Source organism: Melanotaenia boesemani, chromosome 4, assembly GCF_017639745.1.
Source record: "Melanotaenia boesemani isolate fMelBoe1 chromosome 4, fMelBoe1.pri, whole genome shotgun sequence".
In the NCBI taxonomy this organism is placed as follows: Eukaryota; Metazoa; Chordata; class Actinopteri; order Atheriniformes; family Melanotaeniidae; genus Melanotaenia; species Melanotaenia boesemani.
The window spans coordinates 11,602,153-11,617,380 of record NC_055685.1 but is presented as its reverse complement, the minus strand read 5'-3'; the positions used below and the strand labels follow the sequence as shown (position 1 = coordinate 11,617,380).

General features: G+C 38.7%; 1 protein-coding gene across 6 annotated transcripts in view; it reads right to left on the bottom strand.

Annotated features, from left to right (window-relative positions):
• adgrl3.1 (adhesion G protein-coupled receptor L3.1) overlaps nucleotides 1-15,228 on the bottom strand; it is a 139,717-nt gene that overhangs the window by 27,887 nt on the left and 96,602 nt on the right. For all 6 annotated transcript variants that reach the window (XM_041982979.1, XM_041982982.1, XM_041982983.1 and 3 more), the window contains 3 exons: nucleotides 5,556-5,739; nucleotides 2,025-2,147; nucleotides 1,611-1,816 (listed from right to left, as the gene is read on the bottom strand). In XM_041982979.1, coding sequence (XP_041838913.1) covers nucleotides 1,611-1,816; nucleotides 2,025-2,147; nucleotides 5,556-5,739 — 513 coding nt within the window. The remainder of the gene's footprint in view (nucleotides 1-1,610; nucleotides 1,817-2,024; nucleotides 2,148-5,555; nucleotides 5,740-15,228) is intronic.

The following is a 15,228-nucleotide window of genomic DNA, read 5'->3' as shown; positions in this document are numbered from 1 at the left end:
AGCCGCTGTTCTAGAAAAACAAAAACTATTCTCAAAGTGTGCTTTTATAATAAGGATTTTTGTAACTGTTTGTTTTGTGTGTGTGTGTGAAATCCATGCAGTGGACATAATTATGTGCACAAAGAGCACTAGAGGCATAGCAGAGGCTGCCACAGCACACTGGCTTCTACTGTCATCTAACCTGGCACATCTTCACATCCTGAACATAAAGACTGTGTAAGTTCTGGAAATTAAAAAAAAGTGATGGCTCTCAAACAATCATTACACTCCATATTTTAATTAGGACTCCTAATAATAATGCAATGCCGAGACTGTTCCGTCCATTGTGTTCAACTATTAAACTCTCATTTTGTGGGGGATAGCACTTACTGCCTGATGGTTTTTACAGGGTGTGAATTAATCAGACTGTTGACTGTAAATACAGGCTATAAATACTGTAGTGACACATGCGAAATGCTGAATGAAGGATACATTGGCACAGCTAAAGGACTACATTAATGCGAGAATTAGGGGTAATGAGTGTCCAGGGAGCACAAGAATTTCCTAGTCTGGAAATATCTCGATTTCTGTGTCAAAAAAGTCCTTTCCTTTGTTTTCTTCTTAGTTGTTGCATTGATTCACAGTAAAGATTCACTGATCAGCAGGTTCATTTCTGTGATCATTCCACTCATCATTGGCACCATTTTCTCAAACAAATAATGTATGTGTTGCTCTCTGTTATTTAACATATGATGATCGTCCAACATATCCTGACCATGATCAGCTAAGTCCATCATCAGCAGTGTCAGACTTGTCAATTAGCTAACCCCACGGATTGAGAAAATAGTATATGTCTGTGCTTTACAAGGCTTTTTTATCCATTGGTAAAGTCTTCTAGTTGCATTTTTGAATATGGAAATCTCAGCTGATCAGCAGCAGGATGTGTTCACCTGCCAAGGTTCAAGCAGTGACACTTGGCAACACATTTTTAGGTTGAGAAAAAAGTGACAATGTAAAGAACTGAAAAATACAAAAGTAGACTGGTATAAAACTCAGTGGAAGTTGCATCTGACTGGCTTTAGATTGCAAGAACTGCTCCTCCGGTGACTACCTTGAGAGAAGCAAGCTTCCCTTGCCTAAATTCCTCTCTGAGTCACCAAACTGAGCGTGCTGTGACTTCTGACTGCTGCAGGAAAGATACTGACCAATCATAAAGCCTGCAGCAACACTGATTTGGTTTTTGAAGAAAGTTGTATGGAAGAATGAGGAATTTCTCCCACTTGCTACAAAGAACTTATCAGTAGGTTTCATTTATTTTGGCTTTGGTATTTTTTTCGTATTCATTGTTTGCTTTAAAAATCAAATACACGTCTGTTTTCTAATTGAATAATTATTAAACATACTAATACTGAGATTGCTGCGACACCAACAAAAATAATGCAGTTTCCCTGTTTTGCCAATATATTCTGTGCATACACATAGAGCTGTTCTCTGTGTAAGTACAGGATTGTAAATTCCACCCTTTGTGTAAAAATGATCTCACATACAAATTACACACAAATCTGTACATAAGAACGGTTGATAAAGGACGGCTTAGACCTATAGTTACAGCTTAGTTTCTATCTACTTACCTGCAGGTGTTTGACAGTAAAGACCACAGGCTCAGAGAGGTAAACCTTATTGCTCTCCTTGTTAATGGACGCAGTGATGACTGGAGAGTTGACAATAACAGAGTAATTCGGATAGACTGCCTCACTGCTGAGTCTAACGCTGGCGTTCTCAGTGGGCAGGTAGGAGCCCAAGTTCCTGTACAGCACAAATGCCATCCTGATCTCACCTGTAGGAAGACATATGGAGACGGTGCTCTTGATAATTGCTGTCATAAGCCCTATTACAGAAATAGATGGCAGATGTGAGAATAAGCAAGAAAATCCATTTGGAAATACAACAAATCAGTTACACAGGAAGAAAGAGAGAGTCAGTATGGGGTCATGGACCCCTTAGTAAGTGTGAGGGGAAGAGAGAATGTGAGATTTGTTTTTTACCATTTCTGCCATGCTGTTTGAGAGTGCTGGCTGACAGCTGGATGGAGTTTCCATGTTGCTCTGACTGAGGGAATGTCAGGTCGGCAAGGTTCCCATCCGTGCTCAGCCTAGCTACCTCTAGCTCTGAAACACACAGGCACACCCTAATGTCAAGTCGTAGCATTTCTCATTACATCAGATTAGCTTTGCACTCGTCTCAGTTGTGTTTTCTCACTAAGTGCCTCACTGTATCGCACAAGCATTCATCCTAAAGCAGTTTCTAGCTTTGTCAGAATAACTACATGAAAAAAACCTGGCATGCATTGAACTGAAATAATGAGAATTGTTATACTAAAAAAGGTAACAGTGTCTCCAAGCAACTGGTGCAACACATTGAGGTAGATTATCCTGCCTCCTTTATATTGTAGAAATCTAATTTCACAATCCAAGTTCGTTTGCACATTCCTGATTACAGCCGAGTAATGTGTTAGATAAAGTTTCTAATTAAGGACTAATTATACCTTTGGTGTATCGCTATCTTGTGCTTCTGAGTGATTTGGTGATTTAGACTGCTGCTTTCATGAAGGAAAACAGCTCCCTGATCACATAAACAACACAACGACATCTCGGATAAAAATGAGAGTGGATGAGGAGGTGAAAGCGGGAAAGGAAGCTGAAGAAGTCAGAGAGCAGAAGGTTTAAAAAAAGAAGAAGAAGAGAGCAATCAGAAAAGCAGAATGGATGAGATGGGAAATGAGCAGATGCGTTGAAAGGAGAGGACTGGAGTGGAGACAGATGGGAGGGGAAAAAAAAGACTATAGTCTTTCACTGAGTTTAATAGATGGGGCTAAGAGGCAAGAGAGGTATAGAAGAGAGGAAGTGGAATCAAAGTGAAATAGCCAGTCATAAATATGGACAGAGTTGCACAAAGCCATTGCAAAAATAAAAAAAGAAAAAGGGACATTGAATGAGCCTAACTCTCATATTAGTGAAATTCAACATTCGAGTTAAGTACACACACAAACACATACATCCACACCTACAAACATCAGCGGGATATCAAAACACGCTGAGTCTAATCTAATTAAAGCATCCTTGTCATGACAATCCTCCTCCTAAGAAACACACTTATTCATTATCATTATCACACGGGCACGCTGCTGCCGCTGTGTTATCCCTTCAAATCACTCGTTTGCTACAAATAATAACACTATTTATTCATCTGCCTTATACCTCATCTGCCTCATAGTCATACACAATCTAACACAATAACATTACTTACAGTAGCTGCACTAGCATCTCTAAATTGTGTCAAATTATTCCTCTTGTCACTCTGATCTGAAAGGCTTGTAAAAAAATAGGAGGAGGGGTGGGCTGTTTAAAAAGTGTGAGAAAGAAGGAGTAAGAGAGAGGTAGAAGTGAGAAAACAAGAGGAGGAGAAGAAGAAACACACAGATGACTGGCTTTATGGGGCCGGTTATGAATACAGGGGAGAGATAATCACAGTGGATCTTCCCACTGGATTAGCTGGAAGGGAAGATTATCGGCACAAAAAGAAGAGAAATATGGAGACAAAATTCTCCACAAAAAAGACGGCGACTTCCTGCTTTAAGTTCCTCTGAGATGCAGTAACCTACATCTCGATTATTGTTTATGTAACAACATTTGTGTGGCGCATTCACAGAAGGAAAATAAATAAACAGAATAAATGGAGGAGATACAAGTCAGAAATTATGTAAAGTGAAACTGTGTAGGATGTCAACTTCTGAAGCGAACTGTTGCACTTAAAGCTAATCAAGAAAATGACTAAGTCACGTTGTAAGAAAGCTTATCTTTCTGTACATTGTGTCTTTGATAGGAGAAACTGCAGTAATGTAATCACTACGTGACGTGCAGCTGTAATTTCACTGCTTTCTGGTGTGAAAGTGAAAAAAAAAAAAAAAAAAAAAAAGGAAAACCTCAGAGCATCATTTGACATTCTACCGCCACCGTCGCCCTCAAGCATGCACTCATCCAGTCTTCTTCTTTTCTTATCATCTTCAGTTTCCTCTCTTCTCCTGCTCCTCCTCCGTGGCTTTTCATCTGTGACTGAGTAGCATACGAGCACGCTGAATTCTAGTAACAGGAGGGAGCGATGTGGAGGAAATTTTTAAATATCAAATCAAAGGGGAAGTAAACAAGAGGATAACTGAGAGAAACATAAGTGGGTGCAACCTGTTCTCTGGGTGCAGATGAAAATGACAGCTCACAGATATATGATCATCTGAAGCCATGCAACGTAAAGCGGCTCTTTGCTCTCCAGTAAAACTCTGTTATGAGATGAGATGATGAGTGAGGAATGAGGAGAGGAGAGGATGGAAAGAGAAGAAACAGAGAGGAGGAAAATGATGTGCACAATGCCATAATAACTAGCTTTGTTCTGCTTTGTCAATTCCGCCTACATGCAGAGGGAAGAAAATATGGAAAAATAAATATATAAAAATGATTGTCTCTGGCAAACAACTCATGCCTGCCTTCAGGCCAACATTTTTCCTACATTTTGTAAGATGCAGATCTCTGTGGATTTGACCCTTTGAAACGTCTTTATCGTGACCTTCATCTGACAGCTTTGCACATTTGCTCTACAAAATAAAGCAAAACAAGCAAAGCTTTAAAGAGGTCACAATATTCTTTTGGGGTATTTCCCTTTCCTTCTGTTTGTTATACGCCTTTTTGTTGATGTTAAAGAGATTAAGTCAACGTCTCCCACAGAAGACAACTGAAAGACCCTGTTTCTGTCCAGGTTTCTCTTATTTTGCTCAGTGACTTTATAATGAAACACATTTGCGTAAAGCCATGCAACTGCAAGTTTGCCACGTTTCAAATAAGTCCAAGTAGGTCAAGGAGACGTCAGGAACAAACCCGGGCTGGCTACGTTTTTGAGGCGGCTGTTCTGCTACGTGAACTAAACACCACGTCTACAGGAGTGTTCGGGTACAACAAAACAAGTTAACTTTTCCTTGTCTTTCAGTCTGGTGTTTGGTGCAAGGTTTTGTAACCCTGCTGCTCTGATTTGTTGCCTTCACTACTGGTGAAAACTCAGACAGAAACAGCTTTAAACTTTCCTGCTTCTGCCTCCAAACTGAGATCGGGAGGCAGAGATGTTTCAGTCTGTTAATAAAATATGTTTTTTTTATGTGAATCCTCTTGCAACTTCTGCTATTTGTTGGGTCCACAAGCCGACCATAATAAAAGACATACATGTTCAGTTAATTAGTGATGCTAAAATGCTTTCAGGTATGTGTGTGTGTGCATGATTGTCTGACTCTCTGTGTTAGACCAGTCATGGACTCAGTGATTATGGATAAAGCTTAAAATGGAACAACACAGACATAGTTTTTTTTCTACTTTGGTGCAAAACCTGTAAAAACCCATATCCACAGCCTGCAGCTGTTGACCACTGCTCTGACCCATTGCAACAAATTAACATAAGGTGCCTTGCATTTCAATAAATTCCTTGACAATCATGGAGTCTAACTTGGATTTCTGGAATGATGCTTAAAATGTACTCACGGATGTAGTCAGTGGTCTCCTGCACAGTGTCAGTCTTCAGGAGGTTGTCAGCCAACATAAAAGCACCGGTTTCCACAGTGTCGAGGAGTAGAGTAGCTGAGTGCAGCTGCTCACTTGTGGGCAGCTCTCTCCACGCCGCCTGGGCTCGTGGATGTAGCAAATTATTAACCGTCTCCACCATAGCCTGAGGCAGCAATAAAAAGACACAGGTCACATAGCTGAAGCTAATGCTAACATTTTTATTTCTTTCAATCAATGATGCCAAAGTGAAAATGAATGCACATCCATTCAGAACACAAGCAACACCCAAACTACTGCAGACAGCAGTCAGCAGGATGCAACAATGAAAAGTTTTTTATTAATCATGTTGATAAAGCATGTCAACCAAGACAGCAAAATGTAAGCAATGCAAATGTGGCATTCCCATGCAGATACAATTAGAGCAAAAACAAAGTAGCTTAAGAAATTACATCAAAAGCATTTCTTTATAATACTTTGTAATGTGTACAATCAACTTTCTTTTCTTCATATGAAGGAAATCATAGATGTTCTGAAATTCAAGCTAAGCTAATTAGCTGACTGCAATCACCATGTGTCAACCCCCCCCCCCCCCCCCCCCCCCCCCCCACACACACACACACACACTAGTGATGCGCGGGTCGAGGTTTTCCGACCCGCGGGTCCCGCTCTTTTAAAAAAAATTGGACCGCATCAAACCGCCCCGCACCTCCGCTTCTATTTTTTTTAACCCAACCCGACCCGACCCGCCCCGCCTCATTAAAACACGTTATGATATTGACGAATGCTTTTATTTAGTCTGAGAAAGGTGCATATGGTCTCCTAAATTGGCACTGGAAACTGGCAACACAAAATGTATTTTCATTTGAACGTTAAGCCTATAAACATAAATAGGCAAATAAATAAAGTGTTTTAAAGCGTTTAAGCGTTTAAGTGTTATAAAGGACATAGCCAATGCTACCGCTGTTGTCTGCACTGGTTACCTCGTTGAACCTGTCCCAAACCTGTGATTTAGCCATTTGACCCTCCTTCTTCTTTTTAAGGACGTAAACTCCCGAACGAATGTTATTCAACACTTCTTCTTTCAGAACAGAAAGGAATGTAGAGTGTGGAGGCGGGGCGCGCAAGATGGCGGCTGACGAGTAGACGCGATTCCCAACTTTCCTCAAACATTCACAAAGAAAAGCATCTAAAACAGCTTTTACAACAGTTGTAATGTCAACTAACTTACTCTCGAAGCGGAAAAGTGAACTTACTCCTGCTGTTTCACCGAAAAAATCTTCCTGTGCAAAGAAAGGGAAAATGGAGAAAGAGACGGCAGACAACATCGTAGCGGCGCTAAAGTCCGCCATTGAGGAACAAGGATGTAGTATTGGAAGATCTATTGAGGAACTGAAAGCATCCATCAACTTTTTGGCAGCTGATGTTCAGGATATCAAAGGTACGCTGCAAATCACTGTTGAAAGAGTTAACAAGACGGAAGAGAAGATACTGGGCTTAGAAAACAAAGTTCAGGAGCTAGCAAGATACAAACGGAGGTGGAATTTACGACTGCGCGGGCTTCCAGAGACGGAGGGAGAAGATGTGAGAGCGCGGCTGATTGAAATCTGTCAGAATGTGGTTCCTCAGTACAAAGACAGGTTTCTGGATGTGATTGACTCCGTCCACAGGCTTGGAAGGAAGACCTCAAATCAAATGTTCCCTCGCGATGTCATTCTGCAGTTCTCGATGAGGCATTTCAGAGACGCCGTGTGGAAACAATCCAAAAACGCGGAGTATTTGAAGCAGAGGAAGATCCGCTTCAAAGAAGATCTCACTCCGGAAGATCGGGAGCTGCGCAAAAGGTTGTGGCCTCAGATAATGAAAGCCCGTGAGGAAAAGAAGATCGCCTTCTTTGTTGGAGGAAAAGCCTTTGTTGACAACAAAGAGATCCATTGAAATCATCATTGAAAGTTTGCAACTTGACCTTAGAATCTGGGCTGCTTTAGCTCACTGCAGCAGGTTAATGTGGTCTGACGGATAGACCCTCGGCTGCAACATGGTGAGGTGTGTCTTTCAATCCGACTTGCATGGTTTTGTGACTTGGAGTTGCACATCCTGTTATGGTGCTAATAATTTGCTTTATTTACGAGGAAAGTTTGGTTGTTTAATAACTGCTAGTTTTCTCAGGCAGTAGATTACTATTTGGTTTATCATTTCAGTTCTAAGATTTCTTTCTGTTAATGCTCGGGGCTTAAGAGACATCACAAAGCGGAAAGCTTTATTTCTTTATGCAAAAAACTTTGATGCAGACTTCTGTTTTATTCAAGAAAGTCACTCGGTGGAAACTGACTACAACTTCTGGAAATCGCAATGGGGAGAAGATCTTTGGATGTCACATGGGAATCAATATTCAGGAGGTACAATGACCCTTAAAAAAAATTTTCAAGGAAAGATTACTTCAGTTCTTGCTGATAAAAATGGACACTTTATTCTTTTGACTGTTTGTTTGTCAAACCAAATGTATCTAGTGGGAAATGTGTATGGGTATAACAATGACAAGGAAAATAAGGAGCTGCTAATTGTCCTAAGTTCACATATTAGGTCTACGATTAAGAGATTTGGTGATGTCAAAATTGTTCTGGGGGGTGATTTTAATGTCACCACGAATGATGAGATTGATCGATTCCCTAGTAGGAAGAAGGAAAATAGCTTTTTGCTTGACTTTATGTCTGTAAATGGGTTGACAGATGCATGGAGGTTAAGTAATCCTAACTGTATAGAATATACGTGGAGCAACAAATCCGGTACCTTTCGATCAAGAATCGACTTCTGGTTGGTCTCAGATTCCATCTTAAGTCTACCATACAATGCTGAAATCATCCCTAGCCCTCTAACTGATCATAAAGCTATAACTCTTGATTTAAACTTATCATCATATTGTCTGACAAAAAAACTAACCCCTGGCTATTGGAAATTAAATAATCAGCTCTTATGTAACGAAACATTAAAAGTTAATATAAAGGAACTAATAGCAGAATACTGGAATTTGGCAAAGAATGAAGAATCTTATAGTAAATATTGGGAGCTCCTAAAATTTGAGTTGCAAAAACTGTTGAGAAGAGCTGGTGCCACTCTTAAAAGAGAAGGAAAAAAAGAGGAACACATTCTGACTACAGAGCTAATTGCTCTGTCTTCAATTTCACCTGAAAATTTGTCAGAGGAGCAGAAAATACACCTAAACTCCTTGCAACTGAAACTAGACCAACTATATATAAACAAAGCCAAGGGTGCTTTTGTGCGGTCAAGGGCTAAGTGGATAGAAAAGGGCGAACAGAATTCCAGTTACTTCTTCAAATTAGAAAAACATAGACAAACTAGGAATGGATTAAACAAACTGTGTATTGATGGAAAGATGATAGATGATCCAAGAGAAATAGCTACAATATGTGAAAGCTATTTCAAATCTGTGTATGATTCCACACTATCTTACAATGACCTACAGCACTTCTTTGCCGCTATGAGTGATGTACATGTTATTAGTGAAGGAGATAAACTGATGTGCGACAGTCCAATATCTTTGAAAGAGGTGAAGAGAGCAATAAATAAACTCAAATTAAATAAATCTCCGGGGACCGATGGTTTATCCTCTGAATTTTATAAGCAGTTCTCAGAGGAATTAGCTCCTTTTCTCTTAAAGGTTTTTGGTGAAAGTATTGAAAGTGGGTTATTACCTCCCTCCTTATGTCAAGGCTTAATTACTTTAATTCCAAAACCACATAAAGACAGTACAATATTAGATAATTGGCGTCCGGTCTCTCTTTTAAATAATGACTATAAAATCTTTGCAATATGTTTAGCCGAAAAACTTAAGTCAGTCCTTCATTATATTATAGATGAGTCCCAGAATGGCTTCATGTCTAACAGGTATATAATTGACAATATTAGATTGGTACTTGATTTACTAGATTACTCAGATTTAATAGAGGATGACAGCTTTATATTGTTCTTAGACTTTCAAAAAGCATTTGATTCAATTGAACACGAGTTTATGTATGCAGCACTTGCTCTTTTTGGTTTTGGGGAACAGTTCATAAAATCAATAAAAACTCTTTACGCATCTGGTAACAGCTCAATTAAGCTGCCACATGGTACTACAAAAAGATTTGAGTTAAAAAGAGGAATACGTCAGGGTTGTCCGGTCTCTCCATATCTTTTCTTACTCCCAATGCAAATATTGGCCACTTGTATTAATAACAGTGATCTAAAAGGCATCTCTGTAGCAGGGAGGGTTATTACTCTCAGCCAACTAGCAGATGACACTACCCTTTTCTTGCAAAACAGTTCCCAAGTGAAAGTTGCTATAAGAATTTTGAATACGTTTTCCAAAGCTTCTGGTCTGAAACTGAATTTATCCAAATGTGAGTTGTTCCCTATAAAACCAAGCAGTCAATTAGACATTGAAGGAATTCCTGTAAGATCTAAAGTTAAATACCTAGGAGTTAATATTGTCAAAGATGAACATTTGAGAATTAGTGATAACTTTACCCCTCTAATTTCTACTATTAAACAAAGGTTTGATATGTGGATCCAGAGAGATCTCAGTATAACCGGCCGCATCCTACTTTCCAAAGCGGAAGGCCTATCTAGGCTTGTGTATGCCAGCTCTGCTTTAGATGTCCCCAAAGATGTATGCAATACTATTGACAAAGCCCTATTTAATTTCATTTGGAAAAGAAAAGTCCATCAAATTCGCAAAAGTGTGATGACTAACAAATTAAACTCTGGTGGTTTTAATGCTTTAGACTTTTATACTTTACATTCCTCTTTTAAAATAAAGTGGATTAAAAGATACTTGTTAAATCCAAAGTCTTTATGGACATTTATCTCGCACCATGTTTTTGAAGCTTTAGGAGGTCTTCATTTTCTAATAAGATGCAATTACAATATAGACAAAATACCCATCAAATTGTCTAATTTTCACAGGCAGATGCTTCTATCATGGTCCTTAGTCTACAAGCATAACTTTACCCCACATACGTATTACATCTGGAACAATCAGGACATATGCTATAAGCACAAAACACTATATTTGAAAACATGGGTGGAAAATGGTATTCTGCTTGTTAATCAGTTACTCAATAAGGATGGTCATCTATTTACATATTATGAGTTTCTTAAACACTTCAATTTTCCTGTTACTCCCAGAGAATTTGCTATTGTTATTGGTGCCATTCCCTCTGGTGGCAAACTTCTTGTCTCATCTTCACCCAGAACTGCTCCTCCCAAGATCTTGCCAGATATATTTATTGGAAACTCTGAGCACTTTCTTAGTACAAAAACTAATAACAAATGTATAAGAGAACTAATTCAAAGAGATCTGAGCTGTAAACCAGCATCTGTTTTTGTTTGGAATAATGAGTTTTCTGATATAAACTGGAAAAAGGTCTGGTCATTACCAAGAAAATATTTTATTACCAACAAAGTGCGAGAAGTGTCTCTGAAAATTCTCCACAGATGTTATCCTGTTAATGTTTATCTAGCAAGATTTCATAAAAATGTGGAGCATTTCTGTTCCTTCTGTCATAAAGCAGATGAGACAATATGTCATTTGTTTTGGGATTGTCCTTTTTCCCAAATTTTCTGGAATGATATTAATCTGTACCTCAACAGAAAATTGGAGTATCAAATTAACCTGAAGCTTGAATACATATTATTTGGCTGTTTTAATGATCACCTCCCCAACAAAATTCGATTTGTTTTAAATCTCTTCATCCTAATAGCTAAATTTCATATACACTGTAGCAAATTTGCAAAGCAAAAACCAAGTATGTCAGTTTTTCTATGTTATATCAACATATACGTGAAATCCTTAAAATGTTGTACGAATCCAAAAGCTGTGAAAACCCAAGCGATTTGGGATATTGCCCCTGAGCTTGTGTTGTAAGATTTGTTGTCATTTGTACTTGTGTTGTAAATACAGTTCAATAAAACTTGAGAAAAAAAAAAAACACTTCTTCTTTCATCTTTTGTTGCGTGTCTGCTTGGCGCTTTCTGCACGTAGCCTGCGTAGCCTACTACGCGCCTACGTGGACATTACGTTATAAAACGTGACCTGTGTTTAAATAACTGATAAATATTTTTTCTTACATATTATAGTAACAAAATGTAGACACTGATTAAGTCTTTATTTTCAGTTTGACAAAAAATAAAATTAATAGATAGAACTAGATATTTCAGAATAGTAAACCACACCAACCCGCCCCGCAGTGAAGCGAAAATTCTTTGACCCGCCCCAACCCGACCCGCGGGTAACCCGCGGGACCCGCGGTTTAGGGGGCGGCCCGCGCATCACTAACACACACACTTTTTTTTTTTTTTTTTTTTTTTTTTTAAAGTAACAGTCTTATCTTTGAGTTGGAAAACTTGTGCTTGAGGGTATGAGAAGAAATTAGAGTTTTATCAGATAATGTCTGCTGGTTCACATCCAGCTGCACGAAGCAGTTCTGAATCCAAAAATATTACCAAAACAAAAAGAGAGCGGTTGGCTCACATGCTGCAGATGAAATGTTTTCCATGAAATAATACTGATTTTGTCTTCTGCTTTAAAGAATTCAGTTCTTCCTTTTCAGAGATGAACGCCGCACACACATGGATGACACACACATCTTAGAAGACCCGTGGAGAGATAAAGAGACAGAGAGAAAAGAGAGTTGGTGCAGAAGGTGGGGAGGGAGAGGGAGGAAGAGGGAGGGGGGAGCCATGGGAGAGCGATAAAACAGTCCAGTGAGTCCATGGTGACAGGCGTCCACTGGGAGCAAGAGAGGCGGAAAAGCGAATACAGGTGCTATCAAACACACACATCTCAAACTCCCCTCTGTCTCCTTATTTTCTCCTGCTCTGTAAACCACCCTTCATGCAGACACACTCCCACCCTTCGCTCATCTCTTACTCATCTTTCAATGCTTCTTACTGCCTCTCTCTTGAGGAGGCTGGATGGGAAAGTGGAAAAAGTAACACAGGTTCCATTATACAAGCAAAAGGGGTCTCCAGTGGGGAATTGCAAGGGCAGAGAGGAAGAATGAGGGAGGTCAGTTTATGGCCATTCACACATCCACCGTTTGACTTCCTTTTGGTCCCTGTCACTCAGGGTATTGGAAGATGTGAGAGATCAGAAAGGAGGACAGAGGATAGCAGCAGTAAACAGTGTGTGTGTTCTGTGTATGCAGCGGATAATACCAAACTCTAAAGAGAAACAAGATTATGAATCATATAAGTGTTGACTGAAGTGTTGCTACAAAACATGAAGTTGTCGTGTGGAATTAGAACTAATCCTGTTTATTTTGGGAGTGTTATATCTACATGTAGTTACAGTATAACACACAAAAACTGGTGCTTAGCCAACAAACTAATATGATAATATTATGTCCTCTTTTAGCACTAGCAGCTAATTAGCAGGGATGCATACTGGATGAGTTAGGGAGTACCACATGTAAACAAAAACTAATTAATCTACTTCTTCGGCAAACAACCAGAATAAACAGAAGTGAATGTGAAGCACACACGGGTGCACCAACAAACTTGTTTTCTAGCTGCATCCGTTTCAAACTTTGACAGAAGGATAGAAGCAACACCATTAAAAAACTAAAACAAAACAAAAAAAAGTACTATTTTGATACTTTTGTGGTTTTGCCCATCAGTGAAAAAAAAAGGAAATCAGAGAAATCACAATTCAAATGTCAGGTTGTAAATAAGGATTATGGTTAAAATGATCAACAAAAAAATGATTTATTTTAAGAAATTTCCAATAAAAATACCAACAGATATATTTTTCAAAGGCGATTAGAATAATAATCAGAATCAGATTTAATTTGCTAAGTATGTGCAGACATCAACAACAACTCAGCAATACTAATAATACCTGTTTTAAAGTGTAAAGAGGCTTTTTTCCCCCAACACAATAGCTGTAAAACTACCAGCCGGGTTTTTAGACACTGAGAAGGATGAACACTTAACGCGCTTTGAAACAGAGAGTGCTCAAACGCTATTTCTTGACCGAGGTATTTCTAACCCCTGTCACTGGCTTACGTTTAGATGTATGGAAAAGAATAATCCTTCTGCAGCTAGAAGAGATAAATCAAGTTTTTATTTGTCTTTGACTTGAATGGGGGGAAAGTATGCAAGTTCAGAAAAAAATGTTAAAGTGAATTCAGTCCACATCTTTCTTCTTTCAGACCATGACCAACGCTATTAAACTGTCAATACCAAAACATCTGTATCATTTTTGTGGACATCTCCTTTGGCTGATATGGAAATTCATGTAATGTTAAGCCAGTTTTCACATAAGAACTACTTGTAAGGTTTCTAACACTTTGAACTCATTATGGTTAGAAGGAGGCTACTTTCTATTGCATTTATAGACTATTTTTAGACAGAAAAATATGTGTAGCTCTTTTAAATAATTTTTATTATAAAATATGTTCAATCCAATCACTTCAGCTCTGCTTCCAAAAAGGCTTTACATTATTTGATTTGACTTGGTGAGCAGGTAGCAGTTTATAAACACTACATCTATGTTTTTCTTTTGAGAAATTGCTCCAATAAAGGCTTAATTCGATGGACTGTTTTGTTAACTATTTGTGTGGATAAGTTTATTTCTTTTGTAATTTAGATGTTAATCTTGATACTGATGATACGTTTTTTTAATTGAAGTGAATAATCCATCCATCCATGGGCTGGAACCTATCCCAGCGGTTTCAAGGAGAGAGGAAGAGTAATTTGTGAGATACTTTCATTTTGCTTTCACTGATAACAAAATCATATTTATCAGAGCCAAAAAGATCTATGACAGACTTGTACAGAGATTTCCTCTGTGGATAGTATAAATACAGAAATATTTTAGGTGCTATAATTATGCAGTTTTAAATTATGAGATGGCAACTCTTTTACTTCATGTGTTAAAAGTTTTACTACATCAGTTGTTAATCTGATAATCTGGCTCTACTCTGACTTTTTATTCTGTTCAGCACCTCTGATATTAGACGAGTCAAACTGTGTTTTGACCAAAAATGATTCTCAACATCAGAGAATTACATGGATGTATTCAAATAACAATATGTTCTCATTGTTTTCCTTTATGAAACACATTGAAATGCATCACTTGCTAATCAGGTTGCTTCTGAACCTGGCTCATTTAACCCAGCCACAAGCAGCAGCTCTGATAACCATCACAGCCTGCAGCTTTCGGTACTCTCCCAGCTCACATGGTTTAGAGCTACAGCTCCACACATTAATTTCTTCTTCACATAGCTTGTGAATAAATGGTTCCTCAAGATTAGGGTTGTCCAAATCTGGTCCGAAAGTCACACTGCCCTGCAGGTTATAGACGTTTCCCTGCTTACACTCACCTGACTCAAATTACTGGAACATTAACCGGCTCTTGGAGAACTTGAGCACAAGCTGTTGAGGAAATCCCGTTTGATTTGATTCAGGTAAGAGTAGGGAAACATCTAAAAACCTACAGGGAAGTGGTGGACTTGGATAACCCTACTTTAACTTATAGCTCATTCCATTGGTTTCCCATGAGGCAAGCCAATAAAGCAAAATATTAGAATGAATTCTCCCCGTATCTTATATAAATGGGACTGTATGACCTCACTTTCTCAAGATGGTAGAT